At 33.7% G+C, this 16025-nt stretch overlaps 1 protein-coding gene across 1 annotated transcript in view; it reads left to right on the top strand.

Moving 5' to 3' along the window:
• LRP1B (LDL receptor related protein 1B) overlaps positions 1-16025 on the top strand; it is a 1912798-nt gene that overhangs the window by 890862 nt on the left and 1005911 nt on the right. The window contains exon 6 of the mRNA XM_008055101.2: positions 7711-7968. Within this exon, the coding sequence (XP_008053292.1) occupies positions 7711-7968 (258 nt within the window). The remainder of the gene's footprint in view (positions 1-7710; positions 7969-16025) is intronic.

The following is a 16025-nucleotide window of genomic DNA, read 5'->3' as shown; positions in this document are numbered from 1 at the left end:
GTCTGGGTGACCGAGTGAGACTCCAACTCAAAAAAAAAAAAAAAATCTATTACAGTCAGGTGACTTTTACCCCAAGAATGACAGGATGGTCCAACATATGCAAGTCCATAAACATGATCCCAAATAAACAGAATTAAAAACAAGATGATATGATCATTTAAACAGGTGCATAAAAACATTTTCTAAAATCCAATAGTCCTTCAAGATAAAAGCTCTCAGAAAATAGAAATTGAAGGAACATTCCTCAAAATAATAAAAGCCATGTATGACAAACCCACAGTCAATGTCATCATGAACAAGGAAAAGTTTAATACCCCCTCAGAACTGGAAGAAGTCAAGCATGCCCACTTTTACCATTCTTAATCGACATTGTATTGGAAGTACTCACCAGAGCAGTCAGGTAAGAAGAAGAAATAAAGTGTGTTTAAATTGGAAAAGAAGAAATCAAACTATGTTTGTGTGCTGACAATATGATCATATACCTGGAAAATCCTAAGTCTTCTCCAAAGGATTCCTGGGCTTGATAAATGGATTCAGTAAGTCTCAAGATACAAAATCAACACACACAAATCAGTAGCACTACTGTACACTAATAGTGACCAAGCTGAGAATCAAATCAAGAACTCAATTGCATTCGCAATAGCAGACAAAAAGTTGAATATATTTAGGAATATATTTAACCAAGGAGGTGAAGATATCTACAAGAAGAATTGATGGAAGAAACTGTAAAGGACACATGAAAAAAATTCCATGTTCATGGATTGGAAAAATCAACATTGTTAAAGTGACCATATTGCCCAAAGTAATCCGTATATTCAAAACAATTCTAACAAAATACCAATGTCATTTTTCACAGAATTAGAAAAATAATCCTAAAATTTGTATGGCACCAAAAAAAAGAGCCAAAATAGATAAAGCAATCCTAGTTAAAAATAACAAAACTGGAGGTATCACATTACCTGACTTCAAACTATACAAGGCTATAGTCATCAAAGAAGCATGATATTGTTACAAAAGCACACACATGTACCAATGGAACAGAATATAGAATCCAGAAATAAACCCAAATACCTACAACCAAGTGATCTTCAACAAAACAGATAAAAATATACACTGAGAAAAGAGACTCCATTTTAACAAATGGTGCTGGGAAAATTGGATAGCAACATGCAGAAAAGTGAAATGTGATCTCTATCTCTCACCATATACAAAAATTAACCCAAGATGAACTAAAGAATTAAGCGTCAGACCTGAAACTAATAATTCTAGAAGAAAAACTTTTCTGGATATTGGTGTAGACAAAGAGTTTATGATTAAAACCCAAAAGCCAATTCAACAAAAACAAAAATAAATAATGCAACTACTTAATCAAACTAAAAATGTTTGCGCAGCAAGGTAGCTAATCAACGGATTAAATAAACAATTTACAGAATGAGAAAAGATATTTGCAAACCATATATACCACAAAGGACTAGTATCCACAAACTGCAAAGAACTCAAACAAATCAGTAAAGAAAAAGCAAATGACCCCATTAAAAAGTGGGTAAATTACATAAACAGACATCTCTCAAAAAAAGATATACAAATGGCCGACAAACATATGAAAAAATGCTCAATATCACTCATCATCAGGGAAATATAAATTAAAACCACAATAAGGTACTACTTCACACTAGTCAGAATAGCCATTATTATTATTTTTTTTCTTTTTCTTTTTCTTTTTCTTTTTTTTTGAGTTGGAGTCTCACTCTTGCCCAGACTGGAGTGCAGCAGCCGCTCCCAGCCACCGCAGCCTCGACCTGCTGGGCTCTGGCAATCCTTCCGCCTCAGCCTTCCAAGTAGCGGGAATTACAGGCACACGCCACCACACCTGGCTGATTTTTTGATTTATTGTAGAGATGAGGTCTCACTGCCCAGGCGGGTCTCGAACCCTCAGGCTCAGGCAATCCACTCACCTCAGCCTCCCAAAGGCGCAGGATTACAGGCTGAGCCACCAAGCCCGGCTTCAGAATAGCCATTTTAAAAAATAAAAAAACTATAGATGATGGCATGGAGGAAGTTAAAAGGGAATGCTTATACACTATTGGTGCGAGTGTAAATTAGTACACCCTCCATGGAAATTGGTGGGGAGATTACTCAAAGAACTAAAAGCAGATCTGCTATTTGATCCAGCAATCCTATAACTTGGCATCTACTTGAACAGAGGTCACTCTACAAAGAAGACATCTGCACTCATGTGTTTATTGCAGCAAAATTCACATTTGTGAAGATGTGGAATCAACCTAAAAATTATAACTGATTAGTGGATAATGAAAATGTGGTATATATAGACCATGGAATACTATTCAGCCATAAAAAAGGAATGAAATAATGGATTTTGCAGCAACTTGATGGCATTGAAGACTATTATCCTAATGAAGTAATGCAGGAACAGAAAACCAAACACTGCATGTTATCACTTGTAAATGGGAACAAAACTAAGCAAGGTCATATAGAATGGCATAATGGACATAGAAGAAGCAGAAGGGAAAGAGTGGGAAGGGAGGTAAGAATGAAATATCACCTATCAGGTACAATGTACACAGGTACGGGCAGAGGGTAAAGTTAAAGTACAGACTTGTTCGTCACTATATAATACATCCGTGTAACCAAAAATCATGTGCACTCCCTTATTTAATTTTTTTTTTAAAGTTGAAGAATGAAAACAAGAAGAAATCAATTTGGCCATTATGTTTTGGAAACAAAAAATTCAATACTATTTATTTTTTTGGCCTATATGGTATTAAGTTAATTGACACTTTTAGTTTGGTTTGATTGAATCTGATCTGTAACCTATTATATTATTTGAATACTGTAATACCTTCTCCTTTTTTTTAAATAAATAATTTCCTCCTACTATTAGAGATTTCATTTTTTCCTTTTTTTGCATAATTTTAGAATTTTTTAAAATTTAATCTCTGGGCAATTTGTTTCATATGAGGGTTGGTATAATTTTCAATTACAAGTTGTTATTCTCATTTCTAACTTTATGCCCATTTTCCTTATTTTTACAGGCTGTATATGATTTATATATGATAACATAACAGCAAATTTCAAAAATTTTCCTTACAATTATTTTAGGTTCATATTATTTTAAAACAATTTGGGGCTGTATAGATTATAACTTTCTATTTTCTCACAATTTTTTCTTACTTTTGCGTCTTCATTTCATATACTTTACATGCAAGTTATTATTTTGTGTTACTTTGAGTCTTCATTTCATATATTTTGCATGCAAGATATTATTTCACTTATTAGACTAAATTAAAGTTGTAATTCTTTATTTTTATTTTGACTTCACAAATATTAAAGTGCACCTAGTGATCTCCATTCAGTGAAGATAACTGCTCATAATTACAGGTTTCATTAAAGGAAATGAAAACACAGTATAACTCAATGATATTCATTTATATATACATGTGCAGTATACATATATTTTTGTTAGGTTTATATTTATTTGTATCAAATCTATTACTCCTATCATTTAAAAAGAAAACCAGCTAAATTAATATTCTTATAATTGGAATCGAAGAAAAGGACATTTAATGAAACCCTTAGAATAACAAGCTGGTATTCACACTGAATATATTTGTTTAGCATTTACTATATGTAAAATTCATTATAAGCATATAAATACATTCTTAGTATATTCTTTTTTATTTTATTTTATTTTAAAGACGTGGGGTACAAAAATGATGTGGGGTACAATTCAGGATTAGGTATACAAGCGGTCATCATACAGGTAAATTTGGGGCCTCCCTTTAGTCCCCCCACTTTGCCTGGTTTGAGAACCTGACTGTAAGAGGATAAGGATATGTTTGCAGGGACGTGTTTATGGTGGCTTGGAATTTAAATAGGTAATTTTATAAAATTGGTTGAATGTACATTTTCATGTTTCCAAGTTTCTCTTTTTAATTCACAATCTTAGAATCCATCTTCAAATATTATGACTGATTAATTTAACATGCATTATTGAGAAAAATCAAATCACCTTTTGATCCTACAGAACATAAACACACATCTCTATCACTGTTTGGAGAGAGAAGCTGTTTTTAATACTGTCAACATATGAGGAGTGATGATGGGTATGAAGACAATTTTCCTCCTCAATCCTAAATCAATTGACAGAATGTTGCAGATATTTACTCAACCTAGTCTTGATCCTCAAAGTTAAAATGTTGACTGCGGGCTGTTTTTGTGTTTCCATCTCTTCCATGTGGAAGGTTAATATTTATTACCTCTAAGTGTTGATGTAGGTATCCCTTTGATTGAAGTCATCTAATGTGCTTTCCAACTATTCCTTTGGGAAACTGTTCATTGAATCTAATGATGAGATCCAATAAGAGCATCACATTTACTCTGGTCAGTCTCTTATCCTCACTTCCCAAGCTAATGGTGCTCTTCATTTGTCATGCAAAAACTTGCAATAATGTTGCACAATAGTGATCAGATGCAGTGCAGGTAGAGACAGATTACAATCTTTGCCAGGGATGTGTCAGCTTTCATCAGGCCGTGCACTAAAATATTTGTATTCTTAGACTTTGATAATTTTTGTGGATTCTTGAGTCTCAAATGTCTTCCCTCTCCCATACTTGACCTTATGCTATTTGTCTAAAAAGGGAAATCAGTTAATAATTAGAAGAAACTCATGAATATTACTTCAGTAAAGCACTTCACATTTTACATTATAAGTATCTTCCTTCAGTATGTCATTTGTATTTTTATAGTCATCATTTTTAAATCAAATGTTGCCAGATTACAAAGCATCTCACTTTATCTTTACTGGTTTTCTGTTTATATGAGGCTTTAGAATCATTATTATATATATATTTCATTAAAAACAATTAGCTGATTCCAAACAGCTAAAAAAATCAAATATGTTGATTAATTTTGTCACGTAAGCTTTGCCTGGTTAACGAGTAACCCATTTTTAATTGTTTCTCAGGGGAATCTCAGTGCTTCTTCATATCCCAGCCTCTCTCCAAAGACTTTTGATGCCATACTTAAATTTACTGAGTAGTAGTTAGCTAAAAAATGCTTATCTAAATCTGGACTTTGCATAAAGCTTTGCAGCAAGGAAGCTTTCAATAGTGTCTCATTTTGAATGAGAGTAGTTTCACTAAAGGTCATTTCATTTGTCAAATGAAGACAGTAAGCATTGACATTAGTGTCAGCATATCTTTGTTAACCTGGTAACACAGCTATTTAAGACCCATCTATAACGTTAGAAATCTATGATCCAACAATTTTCAGGAGTATCAAGGGCAACTGGAAAATAAAAAAAACTAGGAGCATAGGAAAGAGTCTAAGTCTGGACTTCCAAATTACAGGGCAAGTGAAACCCAGTTCAAGATAGATTTTAAAGATTAGGAGATAAACTGACTGGCTAACCAAATTCTGATGTGGTCAGTTGACAAGGTTATGTTAAGCAGAAGTGATTCACAATTTTACTGATGCTTCTGAGAGAGCTGCTGCAGAAATAATCTTAATATTTTTGAGACTTTTTTGGTTATTGGTTTATACTCAGGCAGTCTAGGATAAGTCTGTTGTCTCCAATAGGAAGACTCTTGAGCTACTTGGTTTTATAGTCTCATTGAGGCTTTTTTGGTTCATGCTTGTTTTGCTGGCTTTTTTAATTAAGTCAAAAAATGTTTGGTGTCTTGTTGAAGGCAGAGAGAAATCCTATGATTTGACTGAGATAATTTTTTAAGAGGCAAAAATTCAAATGCATTAGCATATATTGATATTTTAACCCTGTGAGGGAAGTCCCCAAATCACCTTAATTGGAAGGTGCTTTGATATGAGAGAAACACAAGGTACCTGATATCCCAAACACCGCCAGAAATAATAAAGACCAATTAATATTACTGCTTCAAAACTTTAAACTTATTTAATCATATTAGCCATAGATATGCATTTGCTTTTGCCCTACATTTATAATACTAAGAATGTTTCTTATAGAATGATTAACTAATGTTTATAAAATTTTCTGAAAAGCCAGTTAGTTATTCTTTGGATTCACTTCATAGGTCAAACTATTTTGTTAAACTTCACAGAATATTTCTAAAAACCCTACTATGCAAGAATTCCATGTGTCCTTTTCACGTATTTAGAATAGCTGTACTGAATGACCACTAGACTTTTTTTCTAGATGGTAGAAATACAACAGGAGAAGTAGGTAAATAATGAATCAGAAAAACTAAATAAAATATATACTATGTTTGGTTGTGATAAGAATTAAAACAGTGAAGGTAGAAGATAGAATGGTAAGAGAAGTCTTCACCAGAAAAATGGACATTTTCATAATGACTTAAAGGAGATGAGCAAGTTAGCCATTTAGATAACTGGGGAATGATTATTCCAGGAAGAGAGAAGAGGTTCTGAGGTAGCAGCTTGCCCGGGCTGTTCAAGGAACATTAAGGTGTACAGCGTGACTGGAATGAGATAAATAAGGATAAGAGCAGTAAGGAGATAAAGAAAATGAGATTTAAAAAGCAATGAGTATATACATTAGAGAGAGTCGTATATATCATTGTAAAGCCCTTGACTTTTGCTCTGACTGGAAAAGGAACCCTTTGAGTAAAAGACTGACATAATCTGCCTTAACATTTTCAAAGTATAACTCTGGCTGTTGTATTTGGGAACACTAAACAGGAAGAGGGCATAGGAGGAAACAGGGAAGCCAGTTAGAAAACTACTGGAATAACTGAAGTGAGAGATGGTTGGCAACTTGCAGCAGAGGTCACATTAGTTACTCAGAAATAGTAGAATTTCTGATAGGTTTGATATCATAGTCAAAGGGATTTATTAATTCTTTGGATGCATGTCATAAAAAAAGAGGAATTAAGGATTTCCTTTTTTTATTCCCTAATTAGCAGAAAACCTATTCTGAATATGATTGTACAGCTAAACTCTCTCAACACCAATTTTATATGGGATTTTACTATAACCTTTAAATATGCTATTGAAAGTCTGGATAATTTTCATATGTTCATCAAAAATTCATCAATCCTAACACCAGCAAAGCTGTATTGTTATTTTTAAAAAGTGGTATCGAACAAGTTCATTTTATATCTAAATCTTATTTTCCTGACTATAGGGAAGAGATATAGAAGAAATGACTCTGAAATCACAATCTAGTCACTAATAGAACATGTGATTTTTTTGGTTCCTGGGAGTCAGTCAGGGAGCCAATGAAACCAAAGTCACAAGTGTTCTCTTTGTGTGAGCCTAGGAACTTTGCCTGGTCTGTTCCAGACAACCTATTTCTGATCTCATACATTCAACCCAAAAAAGTATGCTCTCACTCACAAAGGAAGTCTATAAAACTGTATGAATAGGCCAGTCCAGATCCATCATCACTGTTAGAAAAACAGTTCACAGCATTTCTTTTATTTAGTGGCGGTGAAAGTAAATGACATTGCCTTCACATTTAGACAACACATTATGACTAAGGAAATAAGGAATACAATTTCTTAGTAGAGTATGTTTTCCTCAGAGAAGTGAGCTGAAATAGATCATCAGTGAAGCATATATATGCCTTATTAAATAATATTTTACAAATTTTTTTTAGTTTAGAAATGCATTTAAAGTATAAAAATGATGCTAGTGAATAATGTCCAACTGTAAAAAAAAATAGCTCTCATTCACTTATTTCTTCTTTTATGACAGAACCTACAGATAGGCCACCTATGCTATTAATAGCAAATTTTGAAACAATTGAGGTTTTCTATCTTAATGGAAGTAAAATGGCAACCCTGAGCTCAGTCAATGGAAATGAAATTCATACTATGGATTTTATTTACAATGAAGATATGATTTGTTGGATTGAATCAAGAGAATCTTCAAATCAACTCAAATGTATCCAGATAACAAAAGCAGGAAGATTAACAGATGAATGGACAATCAATATTCTTCAATCCTTCCACAGTGAGTATTTCAAATCATTACTATACGCCACCCTTTATGATTTTCATTTGCAGACTAGTAGTCTGGATTCTTAGATTTCTAGCACAGAGAATGGCTGTTGGAAAGCTATGCACAAAAATAAGAATGCACTTAAATAACTTAAATATTCATTATATGTTTTGCATATATAAACACATACAATTTATCTACTTCTATAAGTAGTAAATTGCAAAATTAATTGTAATTTTTTTTAATGCTTGTTACAGTGTCACTTAGCTAGAAATTGTGATTTTTCACTGAATGAGAATTCACAATATGATAGTGACGATGGGAGTTTTTTAAAAGCAAGAAACAGTTGATAATTATAAGTTTATCGACTATAGTGTTTGTTAAAAAATATTTGAAAACTATCAGGTTTATGCTAATTGGTAGCAACTACCTATTTTTTAAACTCTTTTTCAAGGAGATCAGAGTTTTTAATGCATTTACTTTTTCCAACAAAGTAACTTGTGATTTGTGATTCACTTTGATTTCTCATGTCAGAAATTTGACAAACTGCTAATAGTCCTTCTCTTCCTGTATATTATCATAAACTGAAATACCACTGTTACATTCACACACATCCGCCAGGCTCGGCAGCTCAGCCTGTAATCCCAGCGCTTTGGGAGGCTGAGGTGAGTGGATTGCCTGAGCTCACGGGTTCAAGACCCACCTGGGCAACTTGGGGAGACCTCATCTCTACAATAAATCCAAAAAAAAAATTAGCCAGGCGTGGTAGTGCGCACCTGTAGTTCCAGCTGCTTGGAAGGCTGAGGCGGAAGGATCACCAGAACCCAACAGGTCGAGGCTGCCGTGGTCGGGAGCGGCCACTGCACTCCAGTCTGAGTAACAGAGTGAGACTCCAACTCAAAATAAATAAATAAGTAAATAAACATTCACACACATCTACACACATACATTCTATCTCTCTCCCTCTGCTTCTAAATGAGAGTATAAAAATTGATATGTGTATGTGTGTGAAAACCGTAGGCATGAGAATTTTAACATGACCATTTAATTTAATTTATGACTTATAGAAGAAACTTTTCTTACAAATGTTGCTAACATAAAAATCTGTAGAAAAATGAATATAAATGTGTATAATCAAGTTAAGAAGGAAAAAAGTGCTGATTGGCACATGTAATTTTCAAATATAGAATATTTGTTGACTAGATTCAGCAACTGTATTTTAATTAAAGTTTTTGGTATATAATTAAATGCACTTGTTATTGATCCTTATTAAACATAAAGAAATAACACTATGTAATTTTAAGTGATTGTGATTAGGCTAAATAAACCAATGGTAAAAATTATAAGAAATGAAATATTACAGGTATGATTTAATATACTTAATTGAACAGAAATGTTTAACAAATAGAGTCCAACACTTTGAAGATTCTCTTAACATAAATAAAACAGTTGATAAAACCATTTATTGTGAAAATGGACCAAAAATCCTAATGAGAGCAGTGGCTATTCCATGGATTCTATGGAGAAATGGTCATTCATAATAAATAGGAAATAACAAGTAGTTGCAGCACAAGGATTATCTGTCCTGCTTTGAAAGTATTTCAAACACTAGCTTAGTCAGCAGTTTTCAACTGTCCACAAGTCACCAGTTCTTGCCTCATTAGTGATTGCCTCAACTAATCTAAATGTATTTGTACCCAGTCAATGGAATACTTGGCAGTCAAATAGCTAGAATATTCACTGAGTTGCCAGGTAAAATTATTTTTCAAGTTTATTTAAACAATTTTTTCTCTATATTTCACATACCCTAATAATAGTATAGTTTATAGTATATATTTCTAAAAACAACTGTTTTAAAATAAATCTTAGGAAGATAAAGCAATTGCACACCAGAATATTTATAGAAAATAATCTGTAACTTAGATTACATTTGATTTATAAGCAATTATTAACAAAGCTAGAAAAATAAAGTGATTGCTTTGAGATGCTGAATAGAATATTCATTTTGAACCATAAAAATAAATGGAAATATTTTAATTAGAGCAAATAATTTTTTATGAAGTTAGGTTTAAGCATGCAATTATATAGTCACTTTAGAAAAAAATGATTACATGTGTGGAAGTAATTTAATGATGGGAGCGGGGCAGGGGTATCAGCAGGGTTTGGCTCTTCTGTCATTCCTTATAAACCATGTATTTTATCAACATGTCACAGAAAAGTGCATTGGATACACCATGATAATTTGTGAGTTGATAATGAAGTTTGAATATTCCTTGCATGTGTAATTACATAAAATCTTTGTCACACCATATAAGCAAAAATAATGAGCTGATAGAAGTCTGCCAGAATACCTGTCACTATCCACTGTTCCAGAGATTATCTCTTTATTCTTCCTCCTTCCATAATTTTTAGGTGCTTCTTTCTGATATCACCTGAAGAGAACATTATTTTTTGAAAAAATATACAAATTTTATATTTCAAGGAACTACTGTGTTAAGAAAGCGAACTATTACAGGTCAAACTAACTTGCATTGAAAACTTGCATGATAATACTGTAATAAGAATTTTATTGCAATATTTAAAAAATACTGCATAAATTATATTATTGGATACTTGCTACATCTCTGTGGAGTAAGCAGGAGAAATATTTCCTTCAGGTTTTATAATAGATACCATTTTACCTCAAAGCTCAAATGCATTAGGCAAAGCTGAATGGCTAAATAGAAAGCAGAAATGAGACATTTAAGCCCTGTGTTATTTCTTCCAAACTAGAGAGACAAATCTACCAAAAATAATATCTAAATTTTGTTGAATGTGCTGAAAGACTACCTACAACAAGGAGATATTATTCCTCTTTTACTAATGGGAAAATTGAGACTCTGAGAAGCTAGCACAGAAATGTTGACTATGTTTGGGTTTGGGTCAGACTTCATATCTGTTTCATTTTAACTAACTAAAATGATTAAGTCCACTAATATTAGTAACAGTGGTTCACAAAGGCAGGGTCTCTAAATGGGAAAGAGGCATAAGAGTTTTGGAAGGGAGGTAGAAACTGAGTTGTAGAAGGCTATGTCATTTGAAAAGGCCCACCAAATAATTCTGGTATGGTCTCCTTGAGAGTCTGACCTTTAATACTGTGAATCACTTCTAAGCAGTATTGTGAGAAAACAGAGATCAATGACAATAATATGCTCAATAAATTATATTAACTGATGAACATTGTGGAAAATCAAATTATATCTTATTGAATTTTATTCTTCTTTTTGAAGATTGCTGATATTTATTATTTAGCAATTTAGCCTGAAAGTTAAGACTTTGAAAAAAATTTGTAATTAAGTATTTTGTAAGCAAAATTAGTTTTCCCAAAAACTATTCCCAAAAACCACATTTGCAACAGCTAATTTTTTCCCAAAATTTTTCTTGGAAAGTACAGTGGTAGAGACATAGTCACCCAAAATAACAAAAATGATAGGATTTATAAAAGTGGTGATTTCCATCTGTTTCCTCAGGACAAAGTGCATGGAGATGATTTAGATAGATAAGAATATTTTCTGAGTTATCTCTCATTAAGGAAGATGATTCAGAACCATATTGTCATCTCCCAGCTGGATAGTAGTCACTTTCATTCTGTTTCCATGTATGATTCTTCAACACTAAAAAATGTGAGGATCAGTTTTAAGATTCTAATATGCAATTGACAGTTTGTCTTGATTCATTCATGGGCTCGGTTCCAGTCCAGTAGAGTATGCTTGGCTAAAAATCAAAGGATTGCTGTTCTTCATGGATTTAACTTCTGAATTAACCCCATTTGCTGACTTGTATCTTCTTTTTTCTTAGCCTGTTTCAATGTTAACCTTAGGTCGTGTTTCATTTGAACCTCTGCCTAAGTCTAAATTAAATCTTCAATTGGACAATTTTTGAATTTGGACACTTTACTTCTATCTATCAGTCTTATCTTTTTTCTTGAGTTGGGAACTCTGATAATCACATAATATTAAGAAGCAACATTTACTGAAAGTTTATTTTGTGCATTAGGAATTCTACATATTTACTACATCACCATCACACACAATTATACCATATAGATACAATTTATAATTGTCAATTTATAGATGAAAACATGAGCTTTAAGAAGTAATTTTTGTAAGTTAATAAGGAGATCTCTTGATCTCAATAACGCTTAGTAATGACCTTTCTTGCTTCTTCTCAACTGCCCTCTTAACCCAGTCCCTGCCTAGAAATTTTGTAGTCTTCACTGCTTCACAAACATACTCCATCAAGGTATGGCTGGACAAAATGACCAGGCTGTGTCCTATTGTAAATATAAGCAAGTCTTGGGTCAAAAAATAAAAATCAACCAAAAGTAATGGAAATGCTAGTTCCAAATAATGGCAGCTTGTATTGCATCTGCTCATTAGAAGATGATTATGGGCCGGGTGCGGTATCTCAAGTACTTGGTAATCCCAGCACTTTGGGAGGCCGAGGTGAGGGGATGTCTGAGCCCATGGGTTCGAGAACAGCCTGGGCAATTTGGCGAGATCTCATTCCATCAATAAATCAACAAACTAGCCGGTAGCGCAAGTCTGTAGTTCTGGTCATTTGGAAGACTGAAACGAAGGGATTATCGAAGCCCAGCAGGTTGATGCTGGGGTGCTCGTGAGCGTGCCACTGCCCTCCACCCTCGGCGATGGAGTAAGACTTCAACTGAAAAAAAAAAAAAAAAAAAAGAAGATGATTATGGAACTTTGTTGCAACATCCTAAGTTTATTCAGTGACATATAATGACGTAGAGATCACCATAGAAACTTAAGTGTACTCTGTAAAGCATATGCTTACATTTTTAGGAGATTTCCTCTACAATTACCTTTCTTTATTCAACTGGTGAAAGTTATGTCACATAATTTTAATTTGCCTTTTTTATGATTGCTGGTGAAGTGGTTCACTCCAATGTGGACTTGTATGTCCACTTCAATCTTTACAACTTTGATAGAATGGTTATGATACTCTTTTACTTATAATCAAAATCATTTATTAGTTCTCCATTTCTCTTAGAATAAAATGAAAACTTATCTGGCATCTCTGCAGGCAGCTGACCTATCTTGCCTCTCATTTCTTACTCAAATCCCTTGTTCCACTTTAAAGTAGTATTTATGATTTTTCTAATGCACTTTCCTCTCTCATTTTCATGTATATTTCTATGTACTGCTTCTTCACCACAGAACATATGCTTTCATTTTGCATTAACAAGCCTCTCTTACTTATTATTTAAGGTCCTTTCCAAAAGTTTTCCAGTCGAGTTTAGCAGTTCTTCCTGTGTGACCTGAGGTCATCACAGCACAAATTTATTATGTTTTAATTGTGTGTTTACCCGTTAGTTTTTACAAATAAATGAGTGACTTTTTTTTTGGTTTAGGAGTATGTGTTTTATGCATCTGTGCATCCAGTTTTAGCAAAGTGCCCATCTGTTTTTAGAATCAATGTAGGATGAGAAAACAAAGGTAGCAAATAAAGTATGAGGAATTGAGGTTTAGAGGGAAGGAGGTTTAATCAAACAGAGCCAGCTTTCAGAGAGACCTTGACAAATCATGATCAGAGACATTCAGAAAACCCATCTGCATTATGGTTACACGAGATCTGATTTGGTCACATAAGATCTCACATGTTACTCTTAGTGTTTATGAGATTCTGGGTCTGCTTAGCGACCATTAGTTCTGAGATACTGGATCTGCTTAGCGACCATTAGCGACCATTTGTGCTCAGTCCCTCACTTCCCAGGATGCACCTATAGATTTATTTGGGGACCTAACCACAACGAACATAAGCTCCACACCTTTGTGAGTTACCCCACCCGCACCAAGTCAGTTATAACTAAACAGGATTAGAGTCAAGGCTTTTAAATACAGGTCAATTAATTGTTAGTACAGAGATTACTCAGAACAATATCTGTGCAATACAAGCAAGAAATCTGCACTTATATCCACTAAATATACACAAATAATTTTAACAAAACAATGTGACTTATAACTCTTTTCTCCCTTTAGTCTGAGTAGACATTTTTCTGGGAAGAAAGTTATGCTATTCCTATAAAGGTCCTTGGATGCATAAAATCAGGCATGTGTTGGTAGATATGTTTCCCATCCCAATCCTATGTACTTAGACTCCAGATCTCTTTTGGGGTAAGAATTAAAGAACAGAGTCAGGGTGTCCATGGTGTCGCTCAACCTCTGAGAAACTCCGTTAGCTACCTCAAACTTGGGAACTTATGCTTTTTATTCATCTTCAGAGATGAAGTATGTTCAACAATTGGTCAGTTCTGGTTCCAGCATTCTGTTAGAAAAAATATCAAGGACTGGTCAGCCCCTAGCTAAGGAGAATTGAAAAAGTGATAATGACGATCTTTAATTTTGTAAATTAATGAGATTTAAAAAAAAAAAAGAATCCCTCAGCATCTGTGGTCTCTGCATCCTCAAATTAAGCTAACCATGGATAAAAGATATTTAGGAAAAAAATACAAGTTAGAAACCAGTACAGTACAGCAACTATTTACATACAATTTAAATTGCATTTGGTATTATAAGTAATCAAGAGATGATATAAAGTATACAAGAGAATGTGCATAGGTCATATGCGAATGCAACAGATTCATGAATAATGTTGCTTTGTTCAACAATGTTTCATTATAATATTAATGAGAAAAAATAATAATAATGAATTCCCAGCTGATTCCCTCGTCTGAGTGGAGCTTGTATGTTCTCATGTCTGTGTGGGTTTTCTCCAGGGACTCTGGTTTGCTCCCACATCTCAGAGTCATGCACATGAGATGAATTGGTATGTTTACATAGTCCCTGTCTGAATGAGTCTGTGAGTGTATGTGAGTGACCCTGCAATGAGATGGTATCCTGTCCAGGGCTGGTTCCCACTTGGCCCCCTGAGTTCCAGGGATAGGGTCCTGTCTCCTAAGACCCTGAACTAGAATAAGTAGGTAAATAATTATCTCACTAGTATTTATAAATATTTCCTAAATGTATATATAGCTCACATTTGTCTCAATGTTTAATATTAGAAGCGTTTTGAGTATTTTTTTAGAAGTTTGGTGATGCTTTTGGGCAGAACTTAACTCTTGTTTCTATCAATTAGTCTAAGGTAAAATTTCGTTATAGGACATTTTGCTTAAAGTCACAGTTTCCAAGAACCTATTGATGACATTAAGTAAGGGTATACTGTACCACACCTTTTTATAAAAAGGGATTTGGGCATCCATGGATTTTGGTATGGGGAGGGTATCCTGGAACCAATTCCCTGCCTAACCCTAGTGAACTGTATTTTCTTTTTCAACTAGAGTCTACTATCCCCCGCCGCCCTCCCCAGCTAAAAATGCAGGCTATTTCTGTTTTGTTTTTTGTTTACCTGTTTGTTTAGAGTCCAGGCTTTTTTGCTCAGCATATCTTATGGAAAAATAAATTTTGGACAAGAATTTTGGCTGCAGCAAAATTTTATATTATTTCCTAAGAAACTCTGTGAATCCTAAGCACGTACTCTGTGAGGGTACTACAATTTCTTATTCCCAGAGATGCTTTACTTTTTTATTAACTGCTGTTTTATAAACAAATACATGTTTTATTAAACTCTTTATACTTCTTAAAAATTTTGTCATCCTCTATTTAGCACATTCAAATGGAAACATAGAGATGATCTTTTTCTGAGACATGGCCTTGTGTGTGCCTGTGCATATGAAGCTAATGAATACAATGTATTTTGGGTGGAATCTGGAATTTTAGAGGGGAGATAAGACCGTCCATTGAGAATCAAAAAAGAACAGTTAAAATTAGCAAAGATGTTGGTCTGAGAATATATGTCCAGAGAACTGTCAGAATTTCCTTCTTGATAGCATATGCTTAATGTTGTAGGCATTGGCATTCAATTATTTTTTAATTTTTACATTAGCATTAGGTGAATTTATATTATGAAGTAAGTAACTTATTCTGATTTACAATCAGTACATGTCCATAAAAAGCCTTTTTTAATGCCTAGTGAAAAAAAGAAAAGAATAAAGCACAAAGTCCCTTAGC

Source organism: Carlito syrichta, unplaced genomic scaffold (assembly GCF_000164805.1).
Source record: "Carlito syrichta isolate Samal-C Ts95f unplaced genomic scaffold, Tarsius_syrichta-2.0.1 Scaffold301673, whole genome shotgun sequence".
Taxonomy (NCBI): Eukaryota; Metazoa; Chordata; class Mammalia; order Primates; family Tarsiidae; genus Carlito; species Carlito syrichta.
The sequence above is the reverse complement of the archived record's forward strand: the minus strand, read 5'-3'. Positions and strand labels throughout refer to the sequence as shown.